At 40.3% G+C, this 17,450-nt stretch overlaps 1 protein-coding gene across 2 annotated transcripts in view; it reads left to right on the top strand.

Annotated features, from left to right (window-relative positions):
- Positions 1 to 17,450, top strand: part of LOC121280339 (contactin-4-like) — a 1,234,817-nt gene that overhangs the window by 785,502 nt on the left and 431,865 nt on the right. For both annotated transcript variants that reach the window (XM_041192228.1, XM_041192226.1), the window contains exon 11: positions 12,694 to 12,869. In XM_041192228.1, the coding sequence (XP_041048162.1) occupies positions 12,694 to 12,869 (176 nt within the window). The remainder of the gene's footprint in view (positions 1 to 12,693; positions 12,870 to 17,450) is intronic.

The following is a 17,450-nucleotide window of genomic DNA, read 5'->3' as shown; positions in this document are numbered from 1 at the left end:
GAGATGCTGTAATGTGAGAATGGCTGCACAGAAAGTCTGCCATGTTTATCTACTTAATAGTAACTGTGCTTTATATCAATACGATTTGACACATTTTGCTATGCTATAATGCTAGGCAAGTGCATTGCCTACGTCTTTTATTGAAAATGGAAGAAGTGTGAAACTCAGAATAACTTTGAATCTGCAGCACAGAAACATGTAATTCAGTCCACCATGTCAATGCCAATGCTTATTCTCTGCACAAGCCTCTTTCCACACTGCCTCCATCTCATTGTTTAATTCTTTCACCTGACATGGCAAAGTCTGCTTTTGTTGCCTATCCTAAATTATGCTTGAGAAGGTGGTGGTGAGCCTCCTTATACCACTGTAGCCCATCTCATAGGTATACCCAAAATGCTGTTAGGAAGGGAATTGCACATTTTTGACCTAGCAACGGTGAAGTAATGGTGATATAGTTCCAAGCCAGGTTGATGTGGAGATTGAAGGGAAACTTGCACATGGTGGTGTTCCCTTGTATCTGCTGCCCTTGTCCTTCTAGATGATATAGGACGTGGGTTTGGAAGGTGCTGTGTCTCGCCTGCATGAATCAAACCGCTGCTCATAGTGTCAATGCTATCTGCTACAACCTATCCATGAGGCAGCAAGTTTCACGTGCTCCATGTTAAGAAACAACTCCGTGGATGGAATTTTACGCCAGCGGGATTTTATGGTCCTGCCAAGACCAATGGACTTCTGAATGACTTACCACGTTTAATGCTCTGACCCCACCACGACAGGTAAAATTCCACCCCTAAATTCTTTATTTCTCGATTGGGAGCTTTTATATATATATATGACCGCTTGTTCTGAACTCATCCATATGTTCAAACAGTTGAAACTTCATCCATCTTATAAACTCCTTCATAAATTCAATGACATCTGTCAGATCTCTTCAGAGGCTCCTCTTTTCCTGAGAAAAGAACCTCAACATGGTCAGCTCCCTGAAGTATATGTAAACCACTTCAGTTATGGCCTTATTTCTACCTTGGAAAAAATATATTTAAAACCTAGCCAACTTCAGCATGTAATAATTTTTATCTCCCCTCAGAATATAATGCAACCATGTTTCTATATCTATCTTTCAATGAGATATTCCTGTAGTTCTATTTACCTACTGTTCTGAGTTAAATGTAAAAATAGGAATCAGAAAAAACACATTGAATGAAAAATTGTTTATTGAAAGAAAGTTAAAAGGAATATTTTCTGTAAACTACCCAGCCACGTAGCAACCCAAAAGTCCCTGCACAGCAGGCTGCATGCAAGTTGGCCCGTTTAGGCTACTGCACATGTGCAGCCATGCAAAAAAATTTAAAGGGGCTGGGCAGTTATATAAATCACCCATGTACTCCAAGAAATAAGGAGGCAATACTGGTTAAGGGTACTTGTTACATTTTTGGGTTTCACATTAGATATTCTTCTTGAGTTCATTGTCAGTAGCTACTTCTAAAAGGTGACTGTATAATCCTTACAAATCACAGGTAAATGTAAAAAAAACATGAAATTAAATACAGGACTGTTAACATTCTAACCTAATGGATAATATCACATGCCAACATATGACTAACTCATTTTTGGAACACATACATATATAATCAGTCAGGCTACATAACAAACAATTTCATTTAATAGGTAAATGATTCAGTACAGATTGTAAACATACAAACATATGAATTATGACCAGGAGTAGGCCAATTGGCCCCTCGAGCTCACTCCGCCATTCAATAAGATCATGGCTGATCTGATTGTAACCTCAAACCCACATTCCTGCCTACCTCTGATAATCTTTCACCCCCTTGTTAATCAGGAATCTATCTAGCTCTGTCTTAAAATGCTTCCACTGCCTTTTGGGAGAGTTCCAAAGACTCACGACCCTTTGAGGTAAAAAAAACTTTTCCTCATTGCTGCCTTAAGTGAGCAACCCCTCTCTAGATTCTCCCACAAAAGGAAACATCCTCTCCACATCCACCCAGTTGAAATTTCTCAAGATCTTAAGGCTTTCGATCCAGTCACCTCTTACTGTTCTTAACACCAGTGGATACAAGTCTAACTTGTCCAACCTTTCCTCATTAGACAAACTACTCATTCCTGGTATCAGTCTACTAAACCTTCTCTGAACCGCTTCTAATGCATTTACAGCTTTCCTTAAATGTGGAGACCAGTACTGCACACAATACTCCAGATGTGGTCTCGCCAGTGCCCTGTACAACTGAAGCATAACCTCCCTACTTCTGTAATCAATTCACCTCACAATACACGATAACGTTCTATTTGCTTTCCTCATTACTTGCTGTACCTGCATACCATCCTTTTGTGATTCATGCACCAGGATACCCAAATCCTTTTGAATCTCAGAGCACTGCAATCTCTCACCATTTAGATAATAAGCTTCTTCTTCATTCTTCCTGCCAAAATGCACAATTTCACATTAGCCCACATTATACTCCATTTGCCAAATCTTTGCCCACTCACTTAACCTATCTATGACCATTTGTAGTCTCCTTACGTCCTCTTCACAATTTACTTTCCTACCTATCTTTGTGTCATCAGCAAATTTAGCCACCATTCCTTCGGTCCCTTCATCCAAGTCATTTATATAAATTGTAAAATGTTGAGGCCCCAGCACTGATCCCTGTGGCACACCACTCATCACATCCTGCCAACCAGAAAAAGACCAATTTATGCCAACTATCTGCTTCCTGTTAGCTAGCCAATCTTCTATCCATGCCAATATGTTACCCCCTATACTATGAGCTTTTATTTTCTGCGATAACCTTTGATGTGGCAGCTTATCAAATGCCTTCTAGAAATCTAAGTACAGTACATCCACTGGCTCCCCTTTATCCAGAACACATATGATTCCTTCAAAGAACTCCAATAAATTGGTTAAACATGATTCCCCTTTTATAAAACCATGTTGACTCTGCCTGATTGCTGAGAATTTTTCTAAGTGCCCTGCTATAATGTCTTTAATAGTGCCTTCTAACATTTCCCCTATGACTGATGTTAGGCTAACTGGCCTGTAGTTTCCTGCTTTTTGTCTCCCTCGCTTTTTGAATAAAGGAGTTACATTTGCTATTTTCCAATTTAATGGATCCTTCCCCGGATCTAGGGAATTTGGAAAATTAAAACCGATGCATCACTATCTCATGAGCTGCTTCTTTCAAGACCTTAGGGTGAATTCCATCCTGGCCTGGGGATTTGTCAGCCTGCAGCCTCAACAATTTGCTCAGTACCACTTCACTGGTATTTGTACTTTTCCAGAATTCCTCCCTCCCTTCCATTTCCTGATTTACAGCTATTTCTGGGATGTTACATGTGTCCTCTATAGTGAAGACTGAAGCAAAATACCTGTTTAATTCATCCGCTATCTCCCTACTTTCAATTATCAATTCCCCAGACACAGTTTCCATAGGACCAATGTTTGCTTTGTTGACTCTTTTCTTATTTAAATATCTATAGAAACTTTTACTATCCATCTTCATATTACTAGCCAGCTTTCTTGCATACTCTAATTTTTCCCTCCTTATTAATCTTTTTGTAATTTTCTATTGTTCTTTATATTCTTTCCAATTTTCTGACATGCCACCTGTCTTTGCGTAATTATATGCATTTTCTATAAGTTTGATTCTGTATTTAAATTTCTTAGTTAACCGTGGATGGTGGGCCCTCCCCTTAGAATATTTCTTTCTCATTGGAATGTATCTATTCTGTGTATTCTGAAATATCCCTTTAAATGTCTGTCATTGAACCTCTATTGGCCTACCCCTTAACCTCATTTGCCGGTTCACTTTAGTTAGCTCTGCTTTCATGCCCTCATAATAACCTTTATTTAAGTTTAAAATAGTGGTCTTGGATGGACTCATTTCTCCCTCAATCACATTATGATCACTACTACTTGGAGTGTATTCTCTATGAGGTTATCAATTAATCCTATCTTGTTGCTCAATACCAGTATATCCTGCTCTCAGGCTGGCTCCAAAACATTTTGTTCTAAGAAACTATTGCGAAAACATTTTATGAGCCCTTCATTTAAGGTACCTTTGCCCATCTGATTTCCCCAGTCTATGGGAAGAATTTCCCCACCCCATCAGGGAGGTTGTTGTGGGGGGGGGGGAGGTGGGCAGGAGCAGGCGCGAACCCAATCGGCACCCACATTCAGGTCCACGGTGCCGTTTTACATGGGCGGGCCAATTAAGGCCCACCCAGCGTGACGTGCGCCCGGAAGTGCTGTGTGCTCCCTGTGTGGGCGGGGGGAAGGTGTTGGGGGTGTTGGCAGGGTGTGGTTCCCTGAGTCGGGGCCTGAGTTCTTTCGCACGCATAGAAATCTCCCTGAGGGACAGAGGTGCCCCAGGGAGATTAGTTTAATGTTCAAAAATTTAAATAAAGAAAATAAAATATTTTAAGACATGTCCCCTCATGTGACAGTGTCACATGAGCTGGGACATGTCAAGAAACATTAATCAAAAAATTTATTTAGTTTATAAACCCTTCATGAAACCTCATCCCACCCGTGGATGAGGTTCCATGAAAAATCCAAAGGCTGCCTGGGCTCTTCGCCTGCCTGCCAACCTTAGGGTTGGATGGGCAGCTCAGTTTATTAGTTTAATTGATATTTAAATGGCCTTAATAGGCCTTTGACAGGTCAGAGGGCGTACAGCTGACTCAGCTGTGCGCCTGCCGAACTGAAAATCTAAATGCCACGCAGTGACGTTGGGACGCATGCCTGATGTCACCCCATGTCATTTTACGCCTCGGCGAGTGGGCCCCACCCCTGCCCCCACTCGCCGAGCTGAAAATTCTGGCTTATATGTAGATTAAAATCCCTCATGATTATCGCTGTACTTTTCTGACAAGCTCCCATTATCTCTTCTATTATACTCTGTCCTACCGTGTGGTTTCAATTAGGTGGCTTGTACACCACTCTCACAGGTGACTTCTTGCCCTTATCATTTTTTATCTCAACCCAACCCAAACCGCTTCTATATCTTGGTTTCCTGAACTTAGGTCATCCCTCTCTAATGTGCTGATACCATCATTAATTAACATAGCCACCCCTCCAACTTTTCCTAACTTCCTGCCTTTCCTTAACTCTTATTGCCACAGGTCTCTGTTATTATTTTGTAAGTGACAGAACTGCTAGCTCCTTACAAGCCAAATGTCATCGGGTTGGGGCAGAAAGCTGGACTTATCTCTGCTGGGAATTCTCACTCCACTGCCTCAGTTGGAATATGTCTAGCATTGGAGTTTTTTTATGCTGAGTGCATTAAGGCATGCCCACTTCCAGATGGGGCAAGTGGGCACCACCAGTGAAATTCAGTCAAGCAAGCAATCTGGAACCTTGAAGAAATGGCTGATATTTTGTAAAAAGGAAAAGAACAGATTAGTCTCTTACACAGAGGCAAAAAAACAAGATCAGGGGAAGGGGAGTGATGTCAAAGGCACCTGAGCAATAACTCTCACTCCCTGGTGGATAGACACTTGAGTTTCTGACTGCATGAGGCCAGTGGGCTGCAGAGATATGCCCATGGTTTAATTTATTTTAATTTGATTTATTTAATTTAATCTATCTCATATAAATTAAGTTGCCTATCATTGACCCTGCTAATTTTAGCTGTGTCTATGCTGAAGGGGACTGGCAGGAAATTTTAGCATCCGTCTGTCGACAGTAGTTGTAATTATTACAAATCTCAATATGAAGCAATAGAGCTACTCTCCTGCCTTGCCTTTCAACATAAAATTGATCATGAGACATTGGCACACATCTTTTAACATAGCAAAATGCTACCACAGAGTCAGATCTAATTCAGTCACTATGCTGACTTGCAAGGTAAAGTCTGCCTCAGATAAATAATTCAACATTGAAGATATACTGAAACACTATATATTAGCCAACTACAATTAGATTAGAGCAACTGCTCATAAAAAGTCCATGTAAATACATTTGTATTTAAAGTTCAAATTTTCAGCCCACTTGTCCACAATGTTTCACTGACTAAATTGAAGAGAAGACACCTAAACAGACAAGCTTTAAGAAATGCTTGCAAGAATATGCATTTGAACTAAGCATTTCCATCCCAGACTGCAATATAGAATCCAGTAACTTGAAGAAACCACCCAATGTGTGTGTTGTACTATCAATTGTGAAACCAATAAATAATCTAACACGTAAGAATGCTTCAATTGTGACACAGAACTTAACATATTTTTGTAAGTCTCTAAATCTAGATTGATTCAAATGCTACAATCATTTTCAGAAAAGTGGAAGAACTGCATTTTGCTTTTGTCAGTACAAATGGAAAGCAGCACTATACAACATTATTCTGTCCACGTGGGGATTATAATTTTGTCTCCGCTATTAGATCTCTTTAATAGCATGATTTGCTGAGTATCCAGTGAAGCAGACTCATCAATAGTTCAATCAAGCCATTAATTGATTAAATACAAGCAGACATCAAAACTGAATGTTTGAATAAACTTGTGCTTAGATATTTAAGAACTCCTCTGAATGTATCTGTGGAAAATATAAAATCTGAAGACTTCAAAGAACAGTTGTCACAAATTTCTAAATAATCAGTGTTTTTTAAATACTTTATTTGGAATCTGCACTGCAAATCATTCTGACTCTAGTGACATCAGTTTTTCCTTAATTCTCTGAATAATGTTGTGCCTTGATCCACAGCACATAACATTGCAAATTTGATAACATTTGATTACCAAGGTTGGTTTCCTACAGAAATCCTACACTCTGTTGCTCTCAATTGGTTTCAAGACTAAACACTCTTCATTTTGTTAAACTCAGATTATTGAATTGCTCTCGTGTCAGGTTTTCAATCACTTCTGAGAAACTGCTTAATGGTCCCCTCTGGGAGAATGCAAATTAGTTTAGGGAAGATGAGTATTAAAAGCTGTACCATGATCAAAATAATCATTTCTGCATCTGATAAGTATTGAAGATCCATCATTTAATAACATTTATGGTCAATTCCTCCAATGGTTGTGTGGGTAATTGCATAACATGAAGCAGTGCAGAGACAGACAGAATAAAGGGTTTCTGGTTCAATTACACCTCCCTAATGAGTTAACTGTTGTTTGATGGGAGAACAGTAGAGCTATTATAACAGGCACCAAGAACATGGGGTTTTTCAGGGGAAAAGTCAACCAGGCTCCCTGCTCCTCACCACAACTCAATGATCTCTGCTAGAAAGGGTATATAGGGTTTAACTGTGATGTTTCCAGAGTTTGAACAGAGTTGAATATTCTGTTCATATGAAGAATGGAGTAACATGTTTTAAACTTAGGGAAAAAGGAGCCAAAAATTAAAATGTTTGAAACAGGCAACCATTTTTAAAATTCACTCACGGGATGTGGACTTTGCTGGCTGGGCCAGTATTAATTGCCCATCCCAAGTTGCCCTTGAGTAGGTGGTGGTGAGGTGGCAGTGATGTGTTACCTTCTTGAGCCACTGCAGTCCATGTGGTGTAGGTACACACACAGTGCTGTCAGACAGGGAGTTCTAGGATTTTGACTCACCGACAGTGAAGGAACAGCAATGTATTTCCAAGTCAGGTTGGTGAGTAACTTGGAGGGGTGGTGGTGTTCCCAACTATCTGCTGCCCTTATCCTTCTAGATGGTAGTGGCCGTGGGCTTCGAAGGTGCTGTCTAAGGAGCCTTGGTGAATTCCTGCAGTGCATCTTGTAGATGGTACACACTGCTGCTACTGTGTGTCGGTGGTGGAGGGAGTGAATGTTTGTGGAAGTGGTGCTAATCAATGGGCTGCTTTGTCCTGGACGGTATCAAGCTTCTTGAGTGTTATGGGAGCTGCATTCACCCAGGCAAGTGGGGAGTATTCCATCGCACTCCTCACTTGTGCCTTGTAGATGGTGGACAGACTTTGGGGAGTCAGGAAGTGAATTACTTATAGCAGGATTCCTAGCCTCTGACCTGCTGTTGTAGCCATAGTATTTACATGGCTAGTCCGGTTCAGCTGCTGGTCAATGGTAACCCCCAGGATGTTGACAGTGTGGGATTCAGTGATGGTAATGCCATTGAACTTGAAGGGGCAATGGTTAGATTCTCTCTTGTTGGAGATGGTCATTGCCTGGCACTTATGTGGCATGAATTTTACTTGCCACTTGTCAGCCCAAGCCTGGATATTTTCCAGGCCTTGCTGCATTTGGAGATGGACTGCTTCATTACCTGACCAATCACAAGTGTTGCTGAATATTGTGCAATCATCACCGACCATCTCCACTTATGAAAGAAGGAAGGTCATTCATGATGCTGCTGCTGAAGATGGTTGTGCCGAGGACACTACCCTGAGGAACACCTGCAGTGATGTCCTGGAGCTGAGATGACTAACCTCCAAAAACCACAACCATGTTCCTTTGTGCTATGTATGACTCGAACCAATGGAGAGTTTTCCCACTGATTCCCATTAACTCCAGTTTTGCTAGGGTTCTTTGATGCCACACTCGGTGAAGTGCGATCTTGATGTCAAGGGCTATCACTCTCACCTCACCTTGGGACTTCAGCTCCTTTGTCAATGTTTGTACCAAGGCTGTAATGAGGTCAGGAGTTGAGCTGCCCTGGTGGAACCCAAACTGGGTGTCAGTGAGCAGGTTTTTGCTAAGCAAGTGCTGCTTGATAGCACTGTTGATGACCACTTCCATTACTTTACTGATGATGGAGAGTAGGTTGGCGGTTATTGGCCGGATTGAATTTATCCTGCTTTTTCTGTACAGGACATACCTGGGCAACTTTCCACATAACTGGGTAGATGCCAGTGTTGTAGCTCTACTGGAACAGTTTGGCTGGGGGCATGCCAAGTTCCGGAGCACAAGTCTTCAGTACTATTGCTGGAATATTGTCAAGGCCCATAGCCTTTGCACTATCCAGTGCATTCAGCCATTTCTTGATATCACGTGGAGTGAATCGAATTGGCTGAAGTCTGGCATCTGTGGTGCTGGGGACCTCCGGAGGAGGCTGAGATGGAACACCCACTTGGCACTTGTGGCTGAAGATTGTAGCAAATGCCTCAGCCTTATCTTTTGCACTCATGTGCTGGGCTCCCCCATCATTGAGGGTGGGGATATTTGTGCAGCCTCCTCCTCCAATGAGTTGTTTAATTTTCCACCACTGTTCATGATTGGGTGTGGCAGGACTGCAGAGCTTAGATCTGAACTGTTGGTTGTGGGATCACTTATCTCTGTCAATCACTTGCTGCTTATGCTGTTTGACACGCAAGTAGCCCTGTGTTTTAGCTTCACCAGGTTGACATCTCATTTTTAGGTAAGCCTAATGCTGCTCTGGCATGCCCTCCTGCACTCTCCATTGAACCAAGGTTGTTCCTTGTTTGATGGTAATGGTAGAGTGGGGGATATGCTGGGCCATGAGGTTATCCCGTTGCTGCTGATGGCCCACAGTACCTCATGATTGCCCAGTCTTGAGTAGCTAGATCTGTTCCAAATCTATCCTATTTAGCATGGTGATAGTGCCACACAACACAATGGAAGGTATGCTCAATGTGAAGAAAGGGCTTCGTCTTCACAACGATCATGTGGTGGTCACTACTATAGCTACTGTAATGGACAGATGTATCTGCGGCAAGCAGCTTGGTGAGGATGAGGTCAAGTATGTTTTTCCCTCTTGTTGGTTCCCTCACCACCTGCTGCAGACTCAGACTAGCAACTATGTCCTTTAAGACTCAGCCAGCTCGGTCAGTAGTGGTGCTACTGCCATTCTTGGTGATAGACATTGAAGTCCCCCACCCAGAGAACATTCTGCACCCTTGCCACCCTCAATGTTTCCTCCAAGTGGTGTTCAACATTGAGAGCACTGATTCATCAGCTGAGGGAAGGTGGTATGTGATGATCAGCAGGAGGTTTACTTGCCAATTTTTGACCTGATGCCATGAGACTTCATGAGCTCTGGAGTCGACGTTGAGGACTCCCAGGGCAATTTCCTCCTGACTGTATACCACTGTACCGCCACCTCTGCTGGGTCTGTCCTGCTGGCAGGACAGGGGTGGCGATGGTGGTGTTTGGGATATTATCAGTAAAGTATGATTCCATGAGGATGACTGTCAGGCTGTTGCTTGACTAGTCTGTGAGACAGCTCTCCCAATTTTGGCACAAGCCCTCAGGTATTAGTATGGAGGACTTTGAAGGGTTGACAGAACTGAGTTTGCCGTTGTCATTTCTGGTTCCTAGGTCGATGCCAGGTGTCCATATGCTTTCATTCCTTTTTGAGACTTTATAATGGTTTGACACAACTGAGTGGCTTGCCAGACCATTTCAGAGGGCATTTAAGAGTCAGCCATATTGCTGTGGGTCTGGAGTCACGTGTAAGCCAGACCAGGTAAGGACGACAGTTTTCCTTCCCTAAAGAACATTAGTGAACTTGTTAACGTTTCAACTGCATAAGCTTCATCACAACTCAAAACTAAAAAAAAATAAGCAAGCGTTTTAGTATGTTGGAAAAAAAGGGAGAAAATTGGGGGTGGTAGAAGAAACAACCAGATATTCCAATCATCTGTAGGTAGTTAAATAACCTACAAATTTTTTGAATGATGAGCTCAGTGAAGCAATTAAAACCATTGTAATGTTTTGTAATATTTTGATACTTAATCCACAGAAAAGGTTTAAGAAAAAGCATCACATTTAAACATTAGGGGCAGAATTTTCTGGGTGGCGATGGGGCGAAGCGGGAGCGGGCAATGACACGGGCGGGCGCAGACCCGATCAGCACTCCCAATCCTGAGGTGCCTCAGAGAGTTTAGCTTATGTTCAGAAAAATTTAGCAAAGGGAAAAAAAAATTAAGCACATGTCCCTTCATGTGAAACTGTCACATGAGCTGGGACATGTCCATTAATTTTTTCATTTTTTAAAATTTAATTCATAAACACTTCTTGAAATCTCATCCCGCCCGTGGATGAGGTTTCATGAAAATTGTGAAGGCCGCCTAGGCTCTTCACCTGCCTGCCAACCTTAAGGTTGGATGGGCAGCATTCTTAACAGCTTTAACTACTTTCTTAATGGCCTTATTAGGCCTTTGACAGTTTGGCAGCCCGCTGAACTGACAATCTAAATGATGTGTGGTGACGTCAGGACACAAGCCCAACGTCACCGCACATCATTTTATACGTCGGCGAGGGGGGGCAGGGCCCGCTCGCCGACCAGAAAATTCTTCCTTAGGTTTCTAAAGCAAAAAGCATTGAGGCAAGTCATCTTTAAAGTGTATGAAATGATAGATGGTTATAGGCTCAGCTTTGAAATTGTTCCCCAAACGCTCAAAAAAACTGCAAACAATGCATTAGTCTGTCTCAGTAATTGGTAAATTGTGAAGTCCCTAATCCCAGTTGATCAGAGATTGTTGGGCAACTTGCTGTGAACCTAGGGTGATAAAAACAGGAACAAGAACATATACTGCCAGTCGGATTTTGAAATCAAAATCATTGAAAGCTTTGGCTAGTTGAGAATTTTTGCATGCAGGAGGGGAGTTCATAAACAAGTGAGATAACCCATGAATGTGGATGGTTGGTGTGTTCACTGTTTTGTACTTTGATTGAAGACAAATTGTAAATAAAGCCACTTAATGACTTGTACCTGACGTTGTCTTATTCAATGTGTTCTCAGTATACTTGAGGGCGAGGGCTCATGTGAAAGTCGCAAATATCTGGGTCAGATGACAAGAGTGTGCTGTGTTTACGCTACTGCTAAGGACAATGGCCATGTTGTTTTTGCCATTAAGGAGGGGGGTGAAATCATAGGTTTGGAAATGGAATGGGGTTGGGGAAGTGTCCTGGTGCCTACTATAGAAGAGAGAAATGTTTCACAAGATCTGGTACAGAAGGTGGAGTCAGCACAACAGATAAAAGAAAGGCTGTAAGAAATAAATAATCTTTACAGTAATCAGGTTGGGAAGAAACATCATTCAGATTGTTATGGATTTATAATAGATCTCAATGCAGGTAAGGGGAAAGAGTAGTTCAGGAAGAAAGGGAAGAACCAAATTGAAAGCATAATTACCTAACTTTGCATTATCAGAGTAAGAGCATAAACTACGTCACCATTATCAAAATAAGGGGGAAGAGATAGGGAGTGGGCTTGGATTGAACTGGAACATGTCACATAAGAATACAAACATATCTGAGCTTTGTATCCATAGTGAAAAATAAATGATTGGAAGCAGAGAATTTAAAATGGCTTAAGTGACAAAATGCATTGAGAGAATATAGCAGGATGGAAACCTGACAAGGAGGAAAAGAAAACAATTGAAATAGGAGAAAACTGGTTTAACAGGAATAATTGTTCAGACCAGAGGCCTGCAGTGTGATCAGAAAAGGTAGAAACAGATTGTCTCCCATCAACAATCAGGTTAGTGGCATGGAGACAGGAAGTTCTTCAGATGAGCTGAGATCACTAACAGTCTGCAAAATGGTTGTTGTCAGCACTAGGTTTGTCCTCCAGAGGAAGTCAAGAGTCATTATTCCATAATTAGCTTCCAGCCTCAACCAGAGAGTCTTTAATCATGCAACAGTCACCCCTTTGTCAGTTCTAAATATTCTGTTCTGCAAAGAAATTCTTTTGCTGATGCAATTGAATAAAAGTTTTAGGAATTTTTTATGGATTTTTTTTTTTATAAATCTCAACAGACCCAACAAGAATTACAATACCACCATCGGACATGGATGTCACAGTGGGTGAAAGCACAATCTTACCATGCCAAGTCTCCCATGATCCTTCATTGAGTGTTGAATTCTCGTGGTCTTTTAATGGTCAACTTATAGACTTCAGAAGAGATAGAGATCATTTTGAAAAGGTCGGAGGGGTAAGTGGTTCACACAGCTTTATAACCTAATTTTGTCATACAGTGGAGTTTTGATTACAAGGTAAGATGTGCTAGGTTCTAGATATGAGTCTGGAGAATGGGAGAAAATGTTGTATTTGGATAATATAATCAAAGGCTGTTAAAAACTATGAGACAAAACAAGCTATCCATAACACAAAATGAAGTAAACAAATACATTAGTCTATTATTGAGCTGTACAAACACTTGTCAGGATCAATGCTTAGGATTGGTATAATGTTGGCTGATGGCAGAAGAGGTGCCAGGAGAAATATCTCAGTACCTCTTGCTGGAGAGGGGTAGAATTCGCCTGGCTTCTCCCTCATTATTCTGCAATGAGTTGTGTGAATTTTGGATTGTGTTTTACTGTGGCCTTGTTCCACATCCATACTAATATAGTCACTAACAGTCACTGCCAAATGACAAGAGGGACTTAGGTGAGGTATTAGAGGGTGCTCATGAAACTGTGTCTAAGATAGAGTAAGAGAAAAAGTCATGTAGGAGCGAAAAATGAAAATTGGGAAGTAAAAGTAAATGCAAAATTTGCCACTTCTGTTGTAAAGTTTAATTTCTATTGATGGATAAAACATTTTACTGTGATTTTCTTGTCTACTGTCTGGTTAATTTTTAAATTGCTGAGAGAAATGAGTAATCCTTTGGCAGATTGACAATTTATATAGCGCTTTTCATATTCTTAGGAAAACCCAAAGTGCTTCACAGCCAATTAATTACTCTTGAAATGTAGTCGTTTAGGTAGATGAAGTCTAGATATGGTTGTTTTTATTACTGACATTGTTTAGTAGCTGTGGAACATTGGTAGCTAAGATCTGAATATCTCCTATTTTCATCAAAATCCAGTAAAATTTCAAGTAATAAACAGCAGGAGGGATGTTCATTTAGAGAAATAAGTACTTTAAGATTTGTTTGCAGCTACAAGAGAACCTTAATGGTGCCAGCAGCTAAAACATTCATTGCAGGTAGAAGCTTATTTTGGTTGCCAAACACATCTCTTCAAAGAAAGTACTGTGTAATCGTATGGGATGATTGCAGTGCTGATCAGTCAAATTAGTCAATCTCCGGCCTCTTAATTTTGCTTTCCTTCGAAAATTACAATAATTGTGACAAACAAGATTATGGTTGAATTAGTTTATTATATATCACAATAATATTAGCTGATTACATGTTGAGTCAGGTTGTCAGACTTACCTCCCATGAGTGGCACTAAGAGATGATAAGAATTGAAGTTCATTTTGAGATTCCTGTATTGTGATGTCTTTTTTGTCAGATTTATCAATTTTTCTAGATAGGAAATTATTTAATTAAATCGCATTTTCTAATAAAATATAATGTGAATTGTAACCTTGTAACAGCAATACATGTCGAAGTCTATAATTATTGAAAGAATTCCTATATTCTGTTACCTGTTGACATTCTGTTGATGTATGACTAATATGTTGTGAAGATTTAAAGAAGTTTTGCATTTGATTATCAATGTACATTTTCTACTTATTTGTTTAACTATTTCCCTTTTCCTCATTGTACATTCTTGAGTGAAAGTGTTCCCATTCCTTAGACTGTCTTTAGGTGTAGGTGCCATAAGGAGGTTTGTTATGGGAGTATCTTATTCTCAAGACTATTCCTCACTCTTGATTTTATAAATAAAGGAATGCAAGTGCTTTGTGTGAATATTATTAATAATGTGAGTGCTTTCTTTGCCTTTAATTACAATATCCCAATGCAGGGGATCCACAAAGTCTTCTTTGAAATTACCCAATTTGGATATATCCAGGTGTTACCCAGGTTACATTGTGGCGATGCAATGATGGTCATGGCCTTTTTGTAAGTGCAGCTTCAGATTTATAAGCACATGACTAGTGGCTTAAAGAATCTATAGCGGTTTAAGAAGACTGATCAAGGATTTGGAATCAAACATTTAAATTTTTGAAGCTACTGAAATAGATTCAGGCTGATCTCCCTCATGCAAGCCTATGTCAATACTGTTTATTACCTGAAATTTTACTACATTTTGATGAAAATAGGAGATATTCCAATCTTAGCTACCAATGTTCCACAGCTACTAAACAATGTCAGTAATAGAAACAACCATATTTACACTTCATCTACCTAAATGACTACATTTCATGAGCAATTAACTGGCTGTAAAGCACTTTGAGTTTTCCTGAGAACATGAAAAGTGCTATATAAATTGTCATGAGGCTATGCCCCTTTATTTCTGAAAGTATGATTTTTCAACTTTCAACCAACTTGAAATTTTGCAATTTGAAATGAGACATAACAAACCACTTAAGAATTTAAGGCCACCTTCCAAGAGGAAGGTGAAAAACAAACATCGCCCATCGAAGCTCGTCGCTGAGGAAGAGACATTAAAATGTAAAGTGCTGGATATTGAAACAATGGCTGCCACAGACACACACACCTCAAACCCTTTGGAAATACACAATGGGTGAAGTATTTCAAGCCAGACTGCAGCCACTGCAGAGAGATGAAATAAAGTTTTCAGTAGAGGAAATAGGCTGAAGATGGTTTCTCTCTCTCTCTCTCTCTCTCTCTTGCTCTTTCTTAGAACAGGTGTATTACCCAGTTTGGAAGCCAACACTACAATTTACTGAACTGAGATCTCATATAATTTTTATGCCTGACTGCATTTACAAAGCTAGCTCATCCACATTGGCCGCAACGTTTAAAAATCTGTACCGCAAGAGCAATCACAGGACACTTAACCATGTATTCTTTTAACTTTTTTTTATTGGACTCTAACACCCCTTATTTCTGACACCTCTATGTGTGTATCTGTGTGACTGTCATGAAAATATAATACTCTTCATAATATTATTGTAATTTATTGTAAAAGTAGGTCATTAGTGAGATTTGGATTAGTTTCTCTGTGTTCATGTGTGCGTGTGTTTGTGTGTGTGTTTGTGTGTGTGATTTAATTGAATTGGAAACAGCTGGTCTGGAATCTTTGAGTTATCAACAAGAAGCTAGGTTTGAAATGCTAAATACGTAAACATGGCTGAAGTTTTAGACTGTGAGGTGTAAGGAAAATTTGAATATTTAGATAAACCTGAGTAGTTTGAATTTCAAAGAGACGGTAAGATGTTATACCTAGCCAGAAGAAGCCAAGCCAAACACTGTTTATTTTTCCTAAAGGTTACTGATAAAATTAGTACTATGAAAGATTTATATCATCAGAGAAGTAAAGTTGCAAAAACATGGGAACAATGAAATTTGTATTAAAAGGGAGAAACATGTTTAAAGGAGAACAGACTATGTGAAAAAGGGAAGGCATTCCAAGATCTAATACAAGTGTGAAAAGCCTCCAGTCTCTGTGTATCAAGTTGCTGTCTACAGGGACTAAAGCTGAGAAAACTCAGTTTGAATATCACGGTCCAGGGTATTGTGTTGCATGCCAGGGTCCATTTAAATCTATTTGTTTTTACTGTTGCCTTAACGGGTATGTAACTGGAAGCCAGATTAACTAGGGGTTTTAGGAGTAGTTATAGTTGTAATTTGTCACCCTGTGTATTGCTTGAAATCTTTTATTTTGTTAATAAATATTTAATTTAATTTTGTAAAACCTCTAAGCCTTGGTGGACTTATTACTACTGAATTCAAGGCACATATTTTGAAATAAAATACAAATTGCAAAATCATTGTGACCGCTTGCTCAAGTTTCCCTCAAGAATTTGATCCGCCTGGCACACATCATCTGCTGTGTCATAACAGTGATATTGTGTTTTTAATATTTTTTTTCCCTCGGGTTTAATGGTAAATAAATTTGCTCCTTTCTTAGCTCAAGAAAACCTTGTTTGATTGGCTCCTTATTTCTCACAGCTTTTTGTTGTTCATTGATAGGATGTGGGCTTCGTTGGCTAGGCCAGCATTTATTGACCATCCCTATTTGACCTTGAGAAGGTGGTGGTGAGCTGCCTTCTTGAACCACTGCAGTCTGTGTGGTATGGTACACCCACACTGCTGTTAGGGAAGGAGTTCCAGGATTTTTCCCCAGCCACAGTGATGGAACGGCAATATGCTTACCAAGTCAAGATGGTGAGTGGCTTGGTGGGGAAATTCCAGGTGGTGGTGCTCCTATGTGTCTGCTGCCCTTGTCCTTCTAGATGGCAGTGGTCATGGATTTGGAAGGTGCTGCCTAAGAAGCCTTGGTGAGTCCCTGCAGTAGATGGTACACACTGCTGCTACTGTTCGTCGGTGGTGGAGGGAGTGCATGTTTGTGGATGGGGTACCAATTAAATTGACTGCTTTGTCCTGGATTTAAATAGTTAAATACATTTGGATTTGGAAAAGATATATCCTCATGAAAAAGAAACTTAAACCTTTGTGGCCAACCAAGGAGGTTGAATAGAGGAGAGCCAATTCATACCTCCTCACCTGGTCACAACAAAACTGGGGGCTCATATCTGGATTCATGCTCACAGACTGATGAAAGAATTGAAGTCATGAAGTAAATTGTTCCTTCAATTCTGCGATACTAAAGTGTTAAAATGTCTGCACTCGATATCAATGCTTTCATAAAACAGTATG

Source organism: Carcharodon carcharias, chromosome 7, assembly GCF_017639515.1.
Source record: "Carcharodon carcharias isolate sCarCar2 chromosome 7, sCarCar2.pri, whole genome shotgun sequence".
NCBI lineage: Eukaryota > Metazoa > Chordata > Chondrichthyes > Lamniformes > Lamnidae > Carcharodon > Carcharodon carcharias.
Note: the sequence above shows the minus strand (reverse complement) of the source record. Positions and strands in the feature narration are given on the sequence as shown.